The 19,905-nt window shown below is 32.1% G+C and overlaps 1 protein-coding gene across 11 annotated transcripts in view; it reads left to right on the forward strand.

The window, feature by feature from the left end:
• The first annotated feature begins 1,183 nt into the window (after positions 1–1,183).
• Syt20 (synaptotagmin 20) overlaps positions 1,184–19,905 on the forward strand; it is a 31,138-nt gene continuing 12,416 nt past the window's right edge. For 4 of the 11 annotated variants that reach the window (XR_011447054.1, XR_011447053.1, XM_070297028.1 and 1 more), the window contains exons 1-7: positions 1,390–2,249; positions 2,790–3,035; positions 3,333–3,487; positions 6,235–6,342; positions 17,070–17,158; positions 17,237–17,362; positions 18,929–19,126. Coding sequence is in view for 9 of the 11 variants with exons in the window: in XM_070297028.1 (XP_070153129.1) it covers positions 3,346–3,487; positions 6,235–6,342; positions 17,070–17,158; positions 17,237–17,362; positions 18,929–19,126 (663 nt within the window). In the remaining 2 variants the exon portion in view is untranslated. Of the gene's footprint in view, positions 1,285–1,389; positions 2,250–2,789; positions 3,036–3,332; positions 3,488–6,234; positions 6,343–17,069; positions 17,159–17,236; positions 17,363–18,928; positions 19,127–19,905 lie in introns of those variants that run through there. The other 7 variants (XM_070297027.1, XM_070297029.1, XM_070297033.1 and 4 more) reach the window with 7 other exon arrangements.

Genomic DNA, 19,905 nt, shown 5'->3' on the forward strand with positions numbered 1-19,905 from the left:
TGTTGAGTATTGAGTTATGAATAACTCTCTAAAATGACAACACAAACGGATCAAACGTTCGGAAATACGAAGCGAATCGCGAAATTTAATTGTCCGATCATGTATATACAGGGTGTCCTCAATTTAAATGGCAAAACTTCAAGAGCGTGTAGGGGACCGAAAAGCTAAGACAGAAAGTCCTTTAGAGGTTTGCTCGTTTTTGCTCCATTTTGGAGAAAATCACAAAAAAAGAAACAAAACAAGTTTTCGTTTTTTTACTTATTTGTTTACATTTTATTTATGTTATCATCTTTTTAATGCAGATATTGTTTAAAATGTTGCCCTCTTGCAGCAATGTAAGCATTCTAGCACTGACCTCATTAATTGCAGCTAGACATTGTTCTAGTGATATTTGGTGCATTGCATCTATGATTCGATCTCTTAATTGCTCTCTTGAATTGATTGGCACCATAAAGAATAGCATCAAGTATATATATATATATATGTAAGGAACCTTGAAGCAGAAAGTTTATTCGGTGCCAATCAACTCAAGAGAAAAACTGACAATGAGAGATTGAATTTTTGCGATTTTCTCTGAAATGGAGCAAAACCGAGCAAACCTCTAAAGGACTTCTTGTCTTAGTTTTTTGATCCCCTACACGCTCTTGAAGTTTTGCCATTTAAATTGGGGACACCTTGTATGTATGTATATATATATGAGCCACGCATCTAGTAGTGTGCGGCGATGTATCGGCGCGGCTTATCGATGTGCGCCCGGCTAAAGGTCGGCGCTGATTGGCCAGACCGTACTCGATAATAACTAATTTATTAAGCATTATAAAAAAAAATGATTCAGGACTTTTCGACTCCGTTTGACCCAATCTACTTCTACCTTTCGTTTGGTCGCTTGTCGGATACCCTGTACATGAAAAACTTTTAACTGAAGAGGTAAATGAAATATAAATAAACAAAAATTCTTTATTAAAATAAATTGATGATTGCTATAAAGATTGCTATAAGAAAAATCCAGTAATTTATTACATTTTTGGTATTAAGAAAGCAGGTATAGGTCCCTGATTGAAGCCGCCAATGCATTACTCATCTATTCGCAAACTACCGGCAAGATAATCAGAAGCTTGCTGGGAGGACGAGGAGGGGGTGCCGTTGTCATACATACATTTGTTCGCCAAGCCAGAGACGCGAACGATCACGTATGAGAATGTAGTATATACGCTTGAGAAGAAAAGTAGAACGTTAAATCAGTTAATCGGTTCGGAGATTGAGAATAAACGCGATTTCGTATTTGTGAGTGCAAATTCAAAGCGTAAATTTGTTTCAAAATCATTTTGGGTTACAATGTGATAGAATAAATAGCAGATCGATATACGCAATGGGTGCGAAAGAGTAATTGATAATTGAATTCGAAATAATCGTCGTAATCGCATAAGTGACATCAATCGAGAATTAGAATGAATTACCATTATTCAATACAAGAAAACCTAGAAATATTAATGTTATATACAGGGTGTCTCACAACTTTTATACAATATTTTAATAGTGTATTCTAGAAGTAAAATAGAATAAAAAATTCTAATACAAAAATATCGAGACTGCAATAGTTTGTAATATTTTTAAGTTATAAGCAATCAAAATTTGCTAATGATATCGTATAGAACTTGTACGTTCAGATCCATAACTATATTTACACGTGTACAGATTTATCATTTGTTATTGATTTTTATTGCACAGCTGATTTTATTGTTTCTAAAGTGCGTGGATACTACGTATAGCGGTCAGCTAATATTAATGAGTTATAAATGTTATACGCAAAATATAATAGATATTTTCTTAAATAACAATTTAAATAGTTGATTAATTGTTACATTTAAAAAAAATTATAAACCTAATATTTTTACACATTTAAAAAATAAGGTTTGTTTTTGTTTAATCACAGAGGAATATTTGTGGAAATCAATTTATTTATTACCTCTTGTAAAAATCAATAACAGATAACAGATCGACATATGTGTAAATGTAGTTGCGGGTTTAAACCCGCGAGTTTTATGCGTTGGCAAATTTTGATCAATTAGAACTCAAAAATTATTAAATCAAAATCAAAAATTAACTCAAAAATCATAACTCGATTCTATTTCTATGTTACAATTTTATACTCCATTTTAGCTCTAGAATAAGCTATTAAAATATTGTAAGGAGGTTGTGAGACACCCTATGTATACATGCAAGGCCAACGATGCAATCCGCGACGAAAGGTTCGTAAGATTTCCTAAAAAGCGAATGTGATAAATATCGCGAATCATGTCGTTAAATATTTCAAATATGCCGACATGCCGATATTGCTTCGAAATTATCATCCATGCATATATAATATGAAAGAAACAGATGTGTGAACATTTATATCTATTTTATTAAGTATATTTTTCAACACAGTTAGTTTCGTAACTATAGATGTTATCGCTTTCAATCCTCACATTGCGACTTCGTCTCTCCGTGTATAAAAAAAAACTTATTATTCCTCTATATATACACATTACCTTCGTAATGCTGATCTACGCAGTAAATCCGTAATACTCAGCAATCTATGATAATGTAAAAAACTAACGTGTAATAATCACTTTTATATTTATAAACAAGCTTATTTCGTGTCACATAATATTTAGCGTTTAGACAGATTTTGATGCAAAAATTAATTATCAAGGAAATATAATGTATTTCTTTTTTTTCTCGGAAACAATTAAAAATACTTCCTTTTAATTAATGTGCCAAAATATGCTCTAATATTTTTAAATCAGAATTGTTCAACGGAAAAGAAAAACGAATAGCTATTCTAATACGTTTTAATGGTGCTCCCTTATCGTTGCGCGTTATCTGTTTTGCTCACTTTCCTTTGGACGTGACAACGAATTATTGGTGACACAAGTGTTTCTTCTCCGCCGATATATGTACGGTAATACGGTTTATTTTTCACGTTCTTATATCGGAAGAAACCACAATTGGCAGATGTGCGCAAGGAACATATAAGACATAGATCTTTGAATGTGAGTAACCGATGTTTTCATTATGAAACAGAGTCAAACGTTCCCGCTCTCTTATATAATATCAGCTTATACTTTTTCAAGATATCGAAGTAAAAAAAAATTATGATTACAAGTATATAACAAATACTACTTTATTATAAAATAATTTAAATAAATGCAAGAAATATATGCATATTTCTATATCATGCGAGTTCTGCTCGCTCTTATTAATTGCCTTTGTGTTTCGTCATATTGTTGTTATGTGTTTATACGCATGTTTATACTATCGGTATAAATAATTTTAAATTCAAATTCCAGTGTATTCCAGTGAATGTTGTACGAAGATTTTTTTGGCCCGTGGGGCCTGCTAATTATAATCGTGATAGGAGTAGGAATCATCTTGATCGCACTGCTCCTATTCGCTTGTTTCCTCACACCTGGTTGCATCGGTTATGAATATTTTAAAAAACAAAGTAAGATCATGAACTTTTTTACTTTTTTTGCGTATTAAATATACGTGATTAGTTATTTGAGAGCAACCAATTTCTGAGCTTAATAAGAGAGATGAGAATTAAAAATAAAAGCAAATTAATTTCGTTAATTTGCATGCTACTAAGCATAGTTGTAATGTTATTGTTAGTAAAAAGTACTTGACATCGATTTCTGCGCAACGTATTGATTTCACATTCTGTTTTCCAGCCATGTATACGAATGTTATGCTTCTTTATATACATGCTTCATACATATGTAATATCGTAAAATGATTATATTTTTTAAATATCTCAGCAATAAATATTTTAAATCACAGCATCAATTATCACATTTATATATTTAAAAACAAATATTTATTATAATTTTTTATAACAATTGCTCGTTATAAATTTATATATAATAACTCAACGAATACGCGCAAATTACGCTTTTGCATAACATCGTATAACATATACAAGGTGTCTGATAATAATCGCCTCACCTGAAATATGCAAGTACAGCGAGTTAAACCGAGTAGAAAAGTCTTCTACCGTTTTACGATTTTCATAATAATTAATGAGAAATTAAATAAAAAAGATCGGCTAATTCGCGCGAGTATTACCGCGCGGTGAGAAAGGAGGGCCTGATATAAGCGGTATTGATATGTGATTGCTAGAATCCATTGTTATGCACTGCTTATGTACGTAACTGTCATTTGTAGAACGCTCCTCTCAAAACTTTGTCGCGGCCTTGTCTAGCAAGAGCATACCTTTGGATTGTTTCTTCTCGCTGCGCGCTTATACTTGCGCAAATTGATCGATCTTTTTTAATTAATTCCTCAGTAATTATTACAAAAATCGCAAAATGGTAAAGGACTTACACGGTTTAACCCGCTCTACCTGCATATTATGGGTAGGGCAATTATTATCAGACACGCTATACACTTGAATACCATAAATGAGTTTGCTTCTTCCGTAGCGTTATATAATTGCACAATGCACAAATGCACAATAATCTTCCGATAATGTTGCGGAAAACGCCCGATTAATATTATACAGGATGTAACAGAGCGCCCGTACCAGCAGTTTTTTGAGGAAACAACGCATTTTCGTGAAAAATGTTTCATGCAACAGTTGTAGAGCTCTAAATGGCGCATTATATAATAATATTAGTTATGACCTTGAATAGCACCGTCAAGATCATATAAAAATCACTTTGAATTTTTTAAATGGAACTCCCTATTTTTCATTACATATTCTTATAGCTTACCTCGAAAGTTTTCCAAAACACTATAATAAAGTATTTTTTCATTAAGTACTTTTTGAGTTATTTTATATTTTAATCTGACATATTTTGATATAAAAAATTAAACATCTCGTAAAACATTTAGTTTTCGGTAATCTTACTGTAATACTTTTATGTACAGAATAATGAGATAAATCGATTAGTGTAAAAAAAAAAAAAAAAAAAAAAAAATTGTTTTAAAAAATACATTGTAAATAATTACATACTTTTTCTTAAAAACAATTATTTTGTTTGTACTAATTGATTTGTCTCATTATTCTGTACATGAAAGTATTACGGTAAAATTATCAAAAACTAAATATATTACAAGATATTTTATTTTTTATATCAAAATATGTCAGATTAAGATATAAAATAACTCAAAAAATACTTAATGAAAAAATATTAAACAATATATAATTTATTAAAAAATATAACTTTATTATAGTGTTTTGAAAAGCTCTCGAAATAAACTACAAGAATATGCAATGAAAAATGGGGGTTCGATTTAAGAAAACATCAATCACTTTGACATCACCTTGAAAAGATCACTCAAGGTCAAGTCCATATTTTTTATCATGCGGCCTCCTTGAAACCATGCAACTTTTGTCTGAAACTTTTTTATTTATTAATTTTCGAGATATTCGCGTGGATTGATTAAAATGATCCACCCTGTATATACAGGATATTTCAAAAATAGGTGGCCAAACTTTAAGAGCATATTCTACTCACTACAAGGATAAAAAAAGTCATATAAACATGGATCCAAAAACGCTTTCTTTCTAAGTTATAAACATTTTTTATTTATAACAGACTTTAAGAACATTTGAAACTATAAGAACATTTTATTATAGAAATTGCTAGAAATGATTTCCTTCCGCATGCATGCCTCGCATCGATGTTGCATGAATTGTCGAAAACGTTCAAAAATTCCCTTCGTATTTTGCCACATACAAAGCAATAATACGATTTCGGAGTATTTCCGCAGTAGCAACAGGAGTATCATAAATGAGACTTTTGAGATGTCCCCATAAATAAAACTTCTTTTCTACTTTTAATAGAAAGTGAATAGAAGGACAATTCGTGAAACGTCGATGCGAGCCATGTTGTCCGATGTAAATAAAAAATGTTTATAACTTGGAAAGGAAACGTTTCCGGACCCATGTTTACGTAACTTCTGTTCATCCTTATAGAATATGCTCTTAAAGTTTGGCCACGTATTTCTGAAACATATTATATATAATAAGAATATTCAGGTATCTAAATGTATGATATATAAATGTCAAAATATACCATAATAGATCGCGTAATTCATGTATCAAGAAAGTAGAAATCCATACACCGTGAGAGAAAAGCGTGATAATATTTCCTAAATTGTTGCGCAATCTAATAATAATAAAATTTAATAATAATAATGCAATATAAATGCAGAGAAAAACAATATTCTTAAAGTGATTTTCTATAGGTAAAGAAGAGAAGAATGTTCATTTACGAGCTAACACAAATTTGAAGCTAAATGAAATTAGCTATAGATCTTGGAGATTGGGTAGTTTGTACGAAAATGACAACAATGGTATGAAACTTTTATTGCGTTTGATTTAAACATTAGGAAGATTTCTTATATTGATTCCATGTTTTTCTAATTTACTTTTTTATTCTGCTTGTTTATTACTAACTATTTTGTCATTTTGTAAAAAATTGTTATAATGGGTGCGTTCCGTTATACACTGCGAGTATTGGCAATTCTGTCAATTCCGGCGTTCCAATATGGACAGCAGTATACTACGACAGTACTGTTACAAATTTATGACGTCACTAATTTTGACGTTACTTCCTATTGCGACTAGAGATCCTCTAATAAGAGTCTAATAAGAGTCTAATAAAAGTCTAATAAGAGTCCCAAAATAACGTCTTGTAAGTTAGGTCGATGACGCCATGCTTTGTCAAACATCTGTTTCTACTTATGTTCATGTTACAGATACTACCATAATGTCGTACATAATCATGTTATATCGATTATATGTATATCAGTTTGACAAAACATAGCGGCACCAATCAAAATCAGGGACATTATTTCGGAACTCTTATTAGAGGGTCTCTAAACTCTATTCAAAGAGAGAGTAATATCGGTCTGCGTATAGGTGGGCAAAGTAGGGAGAACATGGCAACATAGTCAATACCACATATCAATATAGCTTTATTTAATTTATTAAATTTGAATATATGTTTCTCGCAGTGAACTCATACTAAAAAGGACACTTTAAACTTTAAAACTACAGCCTCCGATATACTACAAATAGATTAATAATTTTTATTCATTATTGTTTACCTGGCCTCGTTTATTTTTCTTTACAGGAGATGACATTAGTGGCACTACAATATTAAATTCTTCCATCGCACTTTGTAAATACTTTTTTAGCAGAAAAACACTAAAAATACTCGTTGACGCTGCACCAAACCGTTCGAGGGTTATTTTGAGAAAATAATTACAACTGTCAATATGTCAAATGGTCGGGGTGACTTGTTACTCGTTGCTAGCACTGGCAAACTGTATGAGCGATACGGCGATGTAATGGGGGCTTTTTAGGCATTCTGAAAGTGGAGGCTTGCGCGAAACGGACGAGTTTTCGTCCGATATTATTCTCTCTTTGAATAGAGTATAGTTGCGCGACTACTCTGCAGCGGACGAGGTGAAACATTTGCAATAATCAAGATAGCCTTCAAAACTTGAGAACCTCAAAAATTTGTTACAAAAGCTAATTAAAAAATAATTTATTTTCTACTTAACTATTAGTTAATTTTTTTTAATTTTAGAATTTTTATGTTTACGGATATTATTTTGTTTTATTTATAGATTTTAGAGAAATTTAAAAGACTGTTAAAAGAAAAAACTGTTTAAAAAACTGATAATACTGTTACATATTATTTAATAGATACGTATGTATGTATATACTTATATACAGGGTGTCCCAAAGCACCTTAGACAACATTCGTAAGTGGGTAGAGCACAGTAAACTCAACAGAAATGTCCTTTACCATTTTGCAATTCTCGCAATAATTATTGAAATATTAATTAAAAAGGATTGGCGAATGAGCATGCGTTTCGCGTGGCTAGACCGTGGGACGTAGGCCTGCCAGCAGCGGGCTTCGCAGTGTCGCACGGCAACAAAAAGTTTGGCCTCGCGTGTACCCTGACTTTCATCGCGTTCTCTGTTCAGTTCAGTGATACAAATTTTGCGTTTTGTGCCCGCTGCTAGCGCGTGTAAAGGGGATACGCACATAAGCATGAACCGTGTACGTGTAATGCAGAACTCTGTGCATTACATGTACACGGTTCACGTTTGTGTGCGTATCCCTTCTACACGCGCAGGCAGCGGGCACAAAACGCAAAACTTGCATCTATGGTTCTGTTTACTGTGCTTTACTCGCTCACGAGCGTTGTCTAGGATGCTTTGGGATACTCGATATATACAGGGTGTCTCACCAAAAGTGGTCATCCTCTTTTATCTTTTAAACTAAAAGAAATAAACCGTAAATATGTATCAAATTAAATAGTTCAAACTGAACTCTATTGTCAGCATAGTTACTTCCAAAAGCTATCTGTGTTAACGAACGGAGAGGTACACTTTCCCATTCACACAACAATCGTGAGGTGAATATCGCTTTGCGTTGTAAAGTATATGCGTGAACACTGTGGACTCCGCCCCCCCCCCCTCCCTCATACGGGGGGGGCTTCACTTTAACATATAACCTAACCCAAACCTATTTCTGATATAAAACTAAAATTTGATTCAAGTTACGTTATATAATCTAAATCAAATTTTCGTTTCGAATCTAACTTCAACTTTAAATATCTCAAAAATTATAAAAGACCGCCGATTAAGTTATAAGGAAAAGTTATTCAGGATTATGTCCTTGATAACATAGATCCTTGATATCAAGGTCAACATCATTGGAGCAGGATCCGTTATAATAAATAATTGCTATTTTTTTATAATAATGTGAATTTTTTGACATGAAAAAAGTTGTAGCGCTGTTGGAAACGAATACAATAATGGGTAAATATAGATTAACGTATCTACGTCCAATGACTTTGACCTTGACATATGTTGTCAAGATCACTGTCCTCAGTAACATCCAAGAGGTTTTAGCCGTCGCCCGTTATACGTTAAAAAGTTATTAACAAAAAAGTTTGAAAAATATAGCAATAATTTTAAATATTCAAATGTGGAAATAGTACATGTATAAACAAAAAAAAGTTATTTAAAGGACTAAATCGTTGATATATTATATTGAAGAGTCTTTTTGTTAAAACAGAAAATAGTTGCTTCGGTCCAAAACGAAATTTGTAATTGTTCTGTTCCACATGGGTTTTTGACTTACGACACAAAGCAAGGTCTATCCCACACTCCCCTCTCCTCCCCGTCTTTTGGCTTGAAACAAGCCGAAAATATATGCGCTATAAAGTATATGCATGGACGCAATAGGTTCCGCCCACCCTATGGGGCGGGGGGGCTCCACTTCCCGAAAATATAATTTAATCCAAACCTATTTCTGATTTAAAACTAAAATTTATGAAAATTTATTATGCCACGATATCAGAGAATTACGTTCCATTCGTTAAACTTATTTTATTAATAACTTTTTAATAAACAACGAGCGATGGCTAAAACCTCTTGGATGTTACTCAGGACAGTGACCTTGACAACATATGTCAAAGTCAAAGTCATTGGAGGTGGGTACGTTAATCTAAATATTTACCCAATGATGTATGATATAATATTTTACATATTATTTTTTTACATATTATATGAGTTTTATCAACTTGAAATATCGCGGACGACATTTACCTTTTCATTTTCGGCCCTGCGATATGGCCAACTTCGGGTTGAATATTATAATCAAATAACAATATGACATATTTCATCTCTAATGCTCGAGACAGAAGTTGGTTATAACGCAAGGCAGAAAGTGAAAAGATAGATGTCGCTTGCGATATTTCAAGTCGATAAAACTCGTATAATATGTAAAATATTTATATTATATCATACATTGTTATATTTATTTGAAACAGCGCTACAACTTTTTTCGTGTCAAAAAATTCACATTATTATAAAAAAATTATGCATATCTCTGCATTCGTTAATACAGATAGCTTTTGGAAGCAACCATTATGCTCACAATAGAGTTCAGTTTGAACTATTTAATTTTATATATATTTATTATGGTCTCTTTAGTTTAAAATTTAAAACGTAAAAGAAGATGGCCACTTTTGATGGGACACCCTGTATATATATATATAGTATACAGGGTGTCCCATAAATCGCGGATCACCCGTCATGTGCAGGTAGAGCAGATAAAACCGAGAAGAAAAGTCCTTTACCTTTATTTTCTATAACACTTAATAAAAGAGTTATTATTGAATAAAGTTTGGCTAATCAGCGCCAACCTTTAGCCGGGCACACGTCAGTGAGCCGCGCGCTGTGAAGTGTGCAGCGGCGCACACTATCAGTGCGCCTGGCTAAAGATCCGCGCTGATTGGTCAAACTTTACTCAATAATAACTCTTTTATTAAGTGTTACAGAAAGAAATGGTAAAGGATTTTTCTTCTCGATTTCATCTGCTCTACCTGCATATGACGGATGATCCGCGAATTATGGGACACCTTGTATATATGTGCAATCGTAGTCCGTCTCTTGATGAATAAAATGGCTACATATAGTCAAGGTCATACCAAAATTACAATAAGAAAAACAATGCGAAAGAGTTCAGTTCTTATTACAAACAATAATTTCGAACATTGTTTGTAACAATTAGATAGTTTTCGATAATCTTGCCGTAATATTTTTATGTACAGAATAATGAGATAAGTCAATTAGTGTAAAAAAACAAATAATTGTTTAAAAAATACATTGTAAATAATTACATACTTTTTCTTAAAAACAATTATTTTTATTATACCAATTGATTTGTCTCATTATTCTGTATATAAAAGTATTACCGTAAGATTATCGAAAACTAAATATTTTACGAGATATTTTATTTTTTATATCAAAATATGTCAGATTAAAATATAAAATACTAAAAAAGTACTTAATGAAAACATACTTTACTATAGAGTTTTGAAAAGGTCTCGACAAGGGCTATAAGAATATGCAGTAAAAAATAGAGGTTCCAATTTAAATAATTCAATGTGACCTTGATATGACTTTAACAATGCCATCCAAGTTCTAACTAATATTCCTATCTCCTTTCCCCCTCAGAACCAAACAACTTTTGTCTAAAAAGTTTTCTTCACTTACAGGTTTTGAGATATTTACGTATATTGATTAAAATGACTCATCCTGTATATATAATTAATAAAAACTAATATATCTAAATAGAATAATTGTTTTCTGTTGAGGTTTTACCAGCAGTGAAGAGTACACAATTATTAGTTTTAATGAAATATACGTTTACTATATTTTAATACAAATGTTCTAATGTTGTAATATTCGAAAAGAAATATTAGAAAGACTTGGACTCGTCACAAAATATGAAAAGGATCGCTCTGTTATTACAAGACTGACTGCGCACACACGTCTGTCTTGTTTCGCACAATCATGACCCATATATATTTTGATTTGTGCCCTCTATTGTTGGATGAGATAATACTGCTTATATTCGCGCTTTAATTCAAATTGAGATTACCCCATCCAACATTTCCCTTTAATCTCAATGTTTTCTTTAATAAACAAAATTAACTTATAAATACAGTTTTACAATTATTAATGTGATCCTACTGCACTATCATATCTCTGAATTTTCTAAATTTTATTGTACATAGCGGCTTTGTAAAAATATCGGCAATTTGATCGCTAGTATTACAATATACAATGTTGATATTATTTTCCTTAACCTTTTCGCTTATAAAGTGAAATCGCACGTCTATATGTTTCGACCTTTGATTAAATATTCCAGTTTTAATAAGCTTGATAGCACTTTGATTATCGATACACATTTCAACATTTACAGTTTTACCAATTAATTCTTCCAATATGCTTTTTAAAAATAATAATTCTTTACAACAATCAGCGGCCGAAATGAATTCTGCTTCTGTGCTTGACAATGCTATAATAGGTTGTTTACGTGATGCCCAACTTATAGGACCTCCGCAAAATTCTATTATATACCCTGATGTACTTTTTCTAGTCTCTACGTCACCTGCATAGTCCGCATCGCAAAACGCTCTAAGTGTTTGTACATTTCCTTTATTATTGTATGTTAGTTCCCTGTAAATATCTTAGAACTCTCTTAATATTAATTATGTCTATATCTGAAGGATTCTGTGTATTTCTACTGTTATACGTTACTGCATAACTCAGGTCTGGTCTGGTTTAGGCTGTGAGATAGAGTAGGCTTCCCACGGCTTCTCTAAAAGGGAAAGATTTCGTCCCGCTTCCTCCACTGTTTACTTCTGTGTTAGCTAATATCGGTGTGTCCACTGATTTTGCATTGCTCATCCCATATGTTTCTAGTACTTTCTCCGAGTAGTTATTTTGATTGAGTTTGATGCCTTCTTGCCACTTTTCTATCTCTAAACCTAAAAAAGAGCTTGGATTGTTATTAAATGTTATATCAAATACATTTTTTAGTTTCAGGAGTAAGTTTCTTAAATCTTGTGCGTTTTTCCCAAATAGTATCCCATCATCTACATGGATTGCTAAGAGTGCTGAATTATCTTCTCTCTCGAAGATGCATTTCTCTGTGAACAATTGTTTTAAACCATATTTTTTTAGTGTTTCCGTGAATTTTTTATTCCAGCTGTTTGATGCTTGTTTAAGACCATATAAAGCCTTTTTTAGTTTACAAATCTTGTTTTTCCTTTCCTTATATCCTTCTGGTAGATGCATGAATATTTCCTCTTCTAATTCTCCATAGAGAAAGGCAGTTTTACGTCAAATTTTATAAAATTCCAGTTGTTATGTGCCGCCCATGCAAATAGCATTCTTAATGCAGCACTATTTACCACGGGACTGTACAATTTCTCATAATCTATATTCTTTCCTTGTTCGCATCCTCTTGCAACAAGTCTTGCTTTATATTTGCCATCTTCTTTAATTTGGAAAACCCATCTTGTTTCGCACAATCATGACCCATATATATTTTGATTTGTGCCCTCTATTGTTGGATGAGATAATACTGCTTATATTCGCGCTTTAATTCAAATTGAGATTACCCCATCCAACATTTTCATTTATTATATTTGACATATAAAATTATTTTAAGAATATATAATTTTTAACATATATTTTTAATATATAACATTTATTATTCCATTTATTTTTGACAAAAAAATGAGCAAAATAATGGATAGGTTATGCATAGTTTACATTGGATGCGAACTGCTGAAAACGTATTGTGAGTGCGTTCCGTTTTACAACTTTGCAATAGCTTCAAAGTACAATTAAAACGGAATGCTATTAGCAGTACACTTACATGATGTCATAATTGCAGTACTCGCACTGCATAACGAAATGCACCCTATATCAAAAATTATAAAAGCAGCAATTGTACATCACTGACGAATACTATTTGATAGATTAGTTATGTATTTGTAAGTAATAATCTATTACAGTAAACGCTATTTTGGAATATCTGACATAAAAATACATTTTTAAATTAATATGTTTACATTATTTTAATAAATTATTATTAAAATCATTCTAACTTAATCATTTACACGAAAAATATATTACATTTCATAAATTTTGTTCAATTTTTATTTTGTGTTAAAAGAAGCTAATTAGGCATAAAGTGGGCAACCTCACGGATGACTTTGACCTTGACATATGTTGTCAAGGTCATTGTCCTGAGTGACCTTGACCTTGAAAAAAGTGGCGGTCACTATCCGTTCAAAATTTATGAAGCATTAATATAAGCATAAGCATAATTACCCATTTATTATACTTGATTATAACCAATAACACACACACACACACACACACATTCGTGATAACTATTAGTATTAAATTGTTGTTTGTATAGTCATTGCAAAGTGAATACGTTGGAGAGGGAGAAGTGGACTAACTTAACCCAAACCAAATTTTAGTTTTAAATCAGAAATAAGTTTGGGTTAGGTTATATCTTCCAGAAGTGTGCCCCCCCCCCCCCGTAGGGGAGAGGGCGGAACCTACTGCGTTCAGGCATACACTTCCCCATCCACACAACAATTATGGGGTAATCCTCGCTTTGCATTGTAAAATATATGCGTAGACACAGTGGGTTCCGCCGCTCCTACGGGGGCTCCACTTCTGGAAGATATAACTTAACCCAAACCAAATTTTAGCTTTAAATCAGAAATAGATTTGGATTAGGTTATATCTTCCAAAAATGAAGCCTCCCCCCGTAAGGTGGACGGAACCCACTGCGTTCATGCATACACTTTCCCATCCACACAACAATTGTGGGATGAACCTCGCTTCGCGTTGTGAAGTTTATGCGTGGACACAGTGGATTCCCCCCCCCCCTACCAAACCAAATTTTAACTTTAAATCAGAAACAGGTTTGGGTTAAGTTATATCTTCCGGAAGTGGGGCTCCCCTATAGGGCGGGGGGAGGGGGAACCCACTGCGTTCACTTTCCCATCCACACAACAATTGTAGGGTGGACCTCGCTTCGCATTGTAAAGTATATGCGTGGACACAGTGGGTTGCGCCCTCCCTACGAGGGGGGCTCTATACTTCCGGAAGATATAACCTAACCCAAACCTATTTCTGATTTAAAACTAAAATTTATGCTTCTGCTTATGCTTATATTAATGCTTCATAACTTTTGTACGGATCGTGACCGCCATTTTTTTTAAGGTCAAGGTCACTCAGGACGAAAATCTTGGCAACATATGTCAAGGTCAAGGCCATCCATGAAGTTGCTCATTTTATGCATATTTACCTTAAAACAATCTTAAAGATATCCAAAACATGTTTAAATCGTCTTTTAGACATCTTTTAGGGAAATGTATTATGGATGGGGTATTTATATTGAGACACCTAAATATCTAAAAAATAAAGCAAGATAGAAAGAAATATTTCAGACAAAAGTTGTTCAGTTCTAAGGGGGTCATAAGATGGTGCCATTAGTTTGACCTTGAGTGGAGACGCTTCGGAGATTTCAATGTCAATCTTGTTTTTTTAAATGGAAATATCCCAATTTTTTTATATAAATCGATTCCTTGCAATATTCTGCATAAAAAGTTATAGGAATATGATGGCCAAAAATTTAATAGTTTACGAGATATTTTATACTTTACGCGACAAGCATTTATAATGTTTTTTTCATATTTTCTGGTCTAGTACGACTCAATGAATGTATTGCCAATAATACTTTACCAAACATACACAATAATAATATTATTATATTTATACGTTTGGTAAGGAATTATTGACATAATAATACAACACGCGTCTTCAAAGTCATTGACATAAAAGTTATTTAATTGCTTATTGAGAAGCAAATAATGTAGTACGGAAGTATTATGCTAGTCATTTCGTTCTTGTGTACAGTGTACTATTTAAGTAAGAACAATTTATTTAGTTAAAATGGAAAGATTAACTTTGGAAGAAATATTAATATGATTTTTATTTATGGTGAATCTTGAAGAAACATCTATGAAGCACAAAATTTATACGCATTACGATATCCTGAGAGAAATATTCCGTCACGTTGTTCATTTTATCGTGTTGTGAAACAATTTCCAAAAAATGGAGATGTTCGTGAAAAAGAAAGAAAACGATCAAGAACTGTCTCTGGTAAAAATAATGAAACTATCGTATTAGCAGTAGTAGCTAGGAATCCATAAATATCTTCTCGTAGTATTTCTCGCAATACTGGAATATCTCGAAGAAGTGTTTTGCGAATACTTAAACATAATAAATTCCACCCGTATCACATCTCATTACATCAACAGCTAAGTAATACTGATTTTTAAAATCGAGTGACGTTTTGTCGTTGGGCGCAACGAAAAATAGAAAGAAATAACAATTTTTTCCTTTCTGTCTTATTTTCTGATAAATCAACTTTCATAAATTGTGGAGAAGTCAATCGACATAACATGCATTACTGGGCTGTGAAAAATCCAAGATGGTTACGAGAAGTTGAACATCAGCGACTATGGAGGGTTAACGTATGGTGCGGAATTATTGGTGATACATTAATTGGACTTTACTTCTTTGATGAGACGTTGAATGGACAAAAGTACAGAGATTTTTTAGATCAAGAACTACCATTACTACTTGATAAACTACCTTACAAACTAAGAATGCGTATGTGGTTTCAGCAAGATGGTTGTCCAGCGCACTTTTCACGTCAAGCTCGAGAAATATTAGACAGAGATTATAATAATAAGTTGATAGGATGAGGAAAAACGGTTCATTGGGCTGTCCGTTCACCAGATTTAACATCTTTAGATTTTTTTTGTAGGGGTTTCTTAAAGGAATCGTATATCAAGATGTACCAACTATGCCAGAAAATATGAAAGAACGTATTAAAAATGCTTGTCGCGATATTGATAGAATGACTTTGTTAAACGTTCATCAATCTCTCATTAAATGTATTCAAAAGTGTATTGACGTTGATGATCATCATTTTGAGCATTTAATAAAATAAAATTTATTTCTTAAAATTAATTGTATTATTTTCTTTACACCAATTGACGTCTCTCATTTTTTGAGCTTAAAATATTAAGGTAACATTATTGCAAAATAATTTTATGAGATATTTCATAATTTGTATAAAATTATGTCGAAGTAAAGTAATAAAATAAAGTATAAAATATCTCGTAAACTATTAAACTTTTGACCATCATACTCCTATAACTTCTTATGCAGAATATTGCAAGGAATCGATTTATGTAAAAAAAATTGAGGTGTTTCCATTTAAAAGAACAAGATTGACATTGAAATCTCCGAAGTGCCTCCACCCAAGGTCAAACTAATGGCACCATCTTATGATCCTCTTAGAACCGAACAACTTTTGTCTGAAACATTTCTTTCTATCTTGCTTTATTTTTTAGATATTTAGGTGTCTCAATATAAATGCCCCACCCTGTATAAGCAAGAGAACAAATATCAATATTTTCTATAAAGTATTTTTTTTCACTATTAGATATTATAAAATCATCTCGTTTATAGTATATTTCTCTGATAAAATTTAAATTTATGAGATCAAATGCAGCAAAAATATCTTAAGATTAATTAATTTGATCAACATCTATCGATTGAGAAATTGTAACAAAATAATAAAGAGAAATATCGTGTTATGCAGGTACTATCAGCGAGAATGCGGAATCTCATAGAGATTCGTTTAATTCTGCCAGTGCTCAATGCGAGAACATAGAGTATTTCTCCATGTTGGTAATTATATGAAGAAGTTACATTCCATCATTACAAGCACCATCGTGTTAGATATTAATTTTTCTTTGAAAATTGCAGAATTTGATTCAGATAGATAAGCAGAAGAATGACAAAAAGGTAAAAGAATTTCCGACCGAATTAACAATGAGCTTGCAATACCTACCCTGCAATAATATCATCGGGACGCTTATTATCGGTATCGAAGTGCGTTTTAACATAAGTCAATATTCTATATACAAACAAGTCACGCAAGAAAATTTTTAGTAAACAATAAAATAAATATTAAGAGACACGGTAGTGGCTCACGTCAAGTTCATGCAAAACCGTGAGGCACTCCAAGTATCTACTATACGCGAGTCGGACAATTGCAAGTACCTTAGATTAGCGGACCTCAATAACGGCTGAACCGATTGTATTTTTAATAGGCTTAATTGATAGCTTGGGTTTGAATTATATCATGAAAGTGTCTTTATTTTTTTCTACATGTATCGTGAACGGAGGTAATATAATGCAAAGTCGAAATGTATAAATATTATATTAAGATATGTCTCCGTCGTCATCACCGCCCAAATCCCTAATGTACATGCGTGAAAATTGTTAGTTGGAGCATTTATCATAAGAATGCGCTAATGACGCTTCGTGATATTAACTGCTCGCATTCGTAACTTCTTTTGACAAGTATAGGTTAATAAATAAAGTTTGCAATGCAAGAGTGCATTATTTTATCATAAAATAGTAGAGATATTTATACGAGTATCGCGGAATAGTGCAAGGAAGAATATCAAGAGAGGCGGTAGTATCTCGCATTAAATCACGCGAAAATCGGGCGCCGCAACGGCAAGATGTATTGTATAAGAGTATCGCAGAATAATGCAACAAAAAGAAAAATGATAAAGTGATTAAAGTAAAGTATAGATAAGAAATATTCGGTTATAAATCATATTATAAGAGTATCACGGAATAGTGCAAGGAAGAGAAGTGATTTCTTCTAATCGATATCATTTTGGACAAAATTAGGTTACATTATGATTTTATGATCGAGTTTATCGACAATTAATAATAAAAATTTATTATTTATTATTATATTCGATGTAAATTAATGATTTTTTTTTTAAATTTTAGAACATAAATTGGATGAATCGGGAAATAAATATAATGAATCTGATATCTTCTTTTTTATTTTTACTTTTACAATATTATTGATTGATCCATTTGCATCTTAGCTACAATTGCTAATTTTATTTTGTTTTAACTTTTAAAATATTTTTATTTTGTTTTAACTTTTAAAATATTTTTTATATTATATTACAGACTCAAGCTATTGATTAAGCTTATTAGAAATTTATTTGCTTTACATGTTATTAAAATAATATATAGTAAAAAAAGAATGATATAATCCCTAAAAACTTACCTTTTTAAAAAAAGGGCTCCAAGTACACGTGCCAATTGTCAAAAACTATTATATGGATTTATAAAACAGTGTTATATCAATTTGATCAATAAAATAATATTATTATAAATTATTGAAAATAAAAATTTATAAAAATATTTTATCAGTTAAATTTTTATTTTCAATAATTTATAATAACATTATTTTGTGCAGATTAAATTAATGTAATACTGTGTCATAAGTCCATATAGCAGTTTTTCACAACTGTTAAAAATTACGCTGGTGATCTTGCGGCCGACTCATTAAAATAATTGAATATATCGTGCACAAAATGAAATCACTTAAAGAAAATGGAAGATGGCTTATTCTGTGTTTTCCAGTCACTGAGCGGCCTTCCTTCAAAGCAATATAACGGTACATTAGAACCTTATGTAGCATTGAATATTGTGAAACAATCATGGAGTCATAGGAAGCAACAAAAATTGCACAGTTTCAGAACAAGGGGCATCAAACAGACTGCTAATCCAATTTACAAGGAAGCTTTCGCTATTGCAAACGTAAAGCCACAAGAAGCCAAGGTAAATTATTATTTATCATACGATATATTCAGAGTTAGATAGTAACTAGTTAAAAAGTTAAAAATTAAGTTAAGAAGTTGAAAAGTTAATAACTTTTAATTTAACTCAGTTAATTTTAAATGTGTTAACTTTTAATTTAAACTAGATACTTTTAAATACATTAACATTAACTTTTTTTTATACAAATTTAAATTTTGTGTTTTTGATAATCAAAAATTATTTGTTTACTAATAATTATAATAACATAAGACAGTAATCCAGTACCATTAAAACGTACGTTCATAAAATACAACACAACAATACTATTCTTAGCGCACGTAAAGCGTATGTTTAGAGCAAATGATCTAGTATATGATATAACCAAAAAAATAACAGACCATATTTTTGAAATGACACTTTTATTAAAATTTAATATTTGTAAATTGTGTAATGATGCACCTTCCATCGTTATCCAGCACGTTAACCAGCCGAAAATCTGCAGCCTGGCGAACACCAGCCGGGAAAGGTCAGTGTACAGCCGTTATATGGCCGCAGTTATAACCCACGCCGAAAACCGAGCGGCGTCGGGCGCTCCCGACCAACGCCGGGCGACTTCTGTCGAAACGCCACGTTGTTTCTCCCACCATAGGGAAATGCCGCAACCTTTAATTACCGGGTATAAAAAGACCGCCAAATTACACATCGATATCAGACTGGTACCTGATTGCGGTTGAGCAGTACCCACAAGAAATATCCGAAACCGATCCTTTTTTACAAAAGGAAACGAATCGCGAGGTTGA

This window comes from Polyergus mexicanus, unplaced genomic scaffold (genome assembly GCF_030449975.1).
Source record: "Polyergus mexicanus isolate NDT 795.1 unplaced genomic scaffold, iyPolMexi1.0 SCAF_6, whole genome shotgun sequence".
In the NCBI taxonomy this organism is placed as follows: Eukaryota; Metazoa; Arthropoda; class Insecta; order Hymenoptera; family Formicidae; genus Polyergus; species Polyergus mexicanus.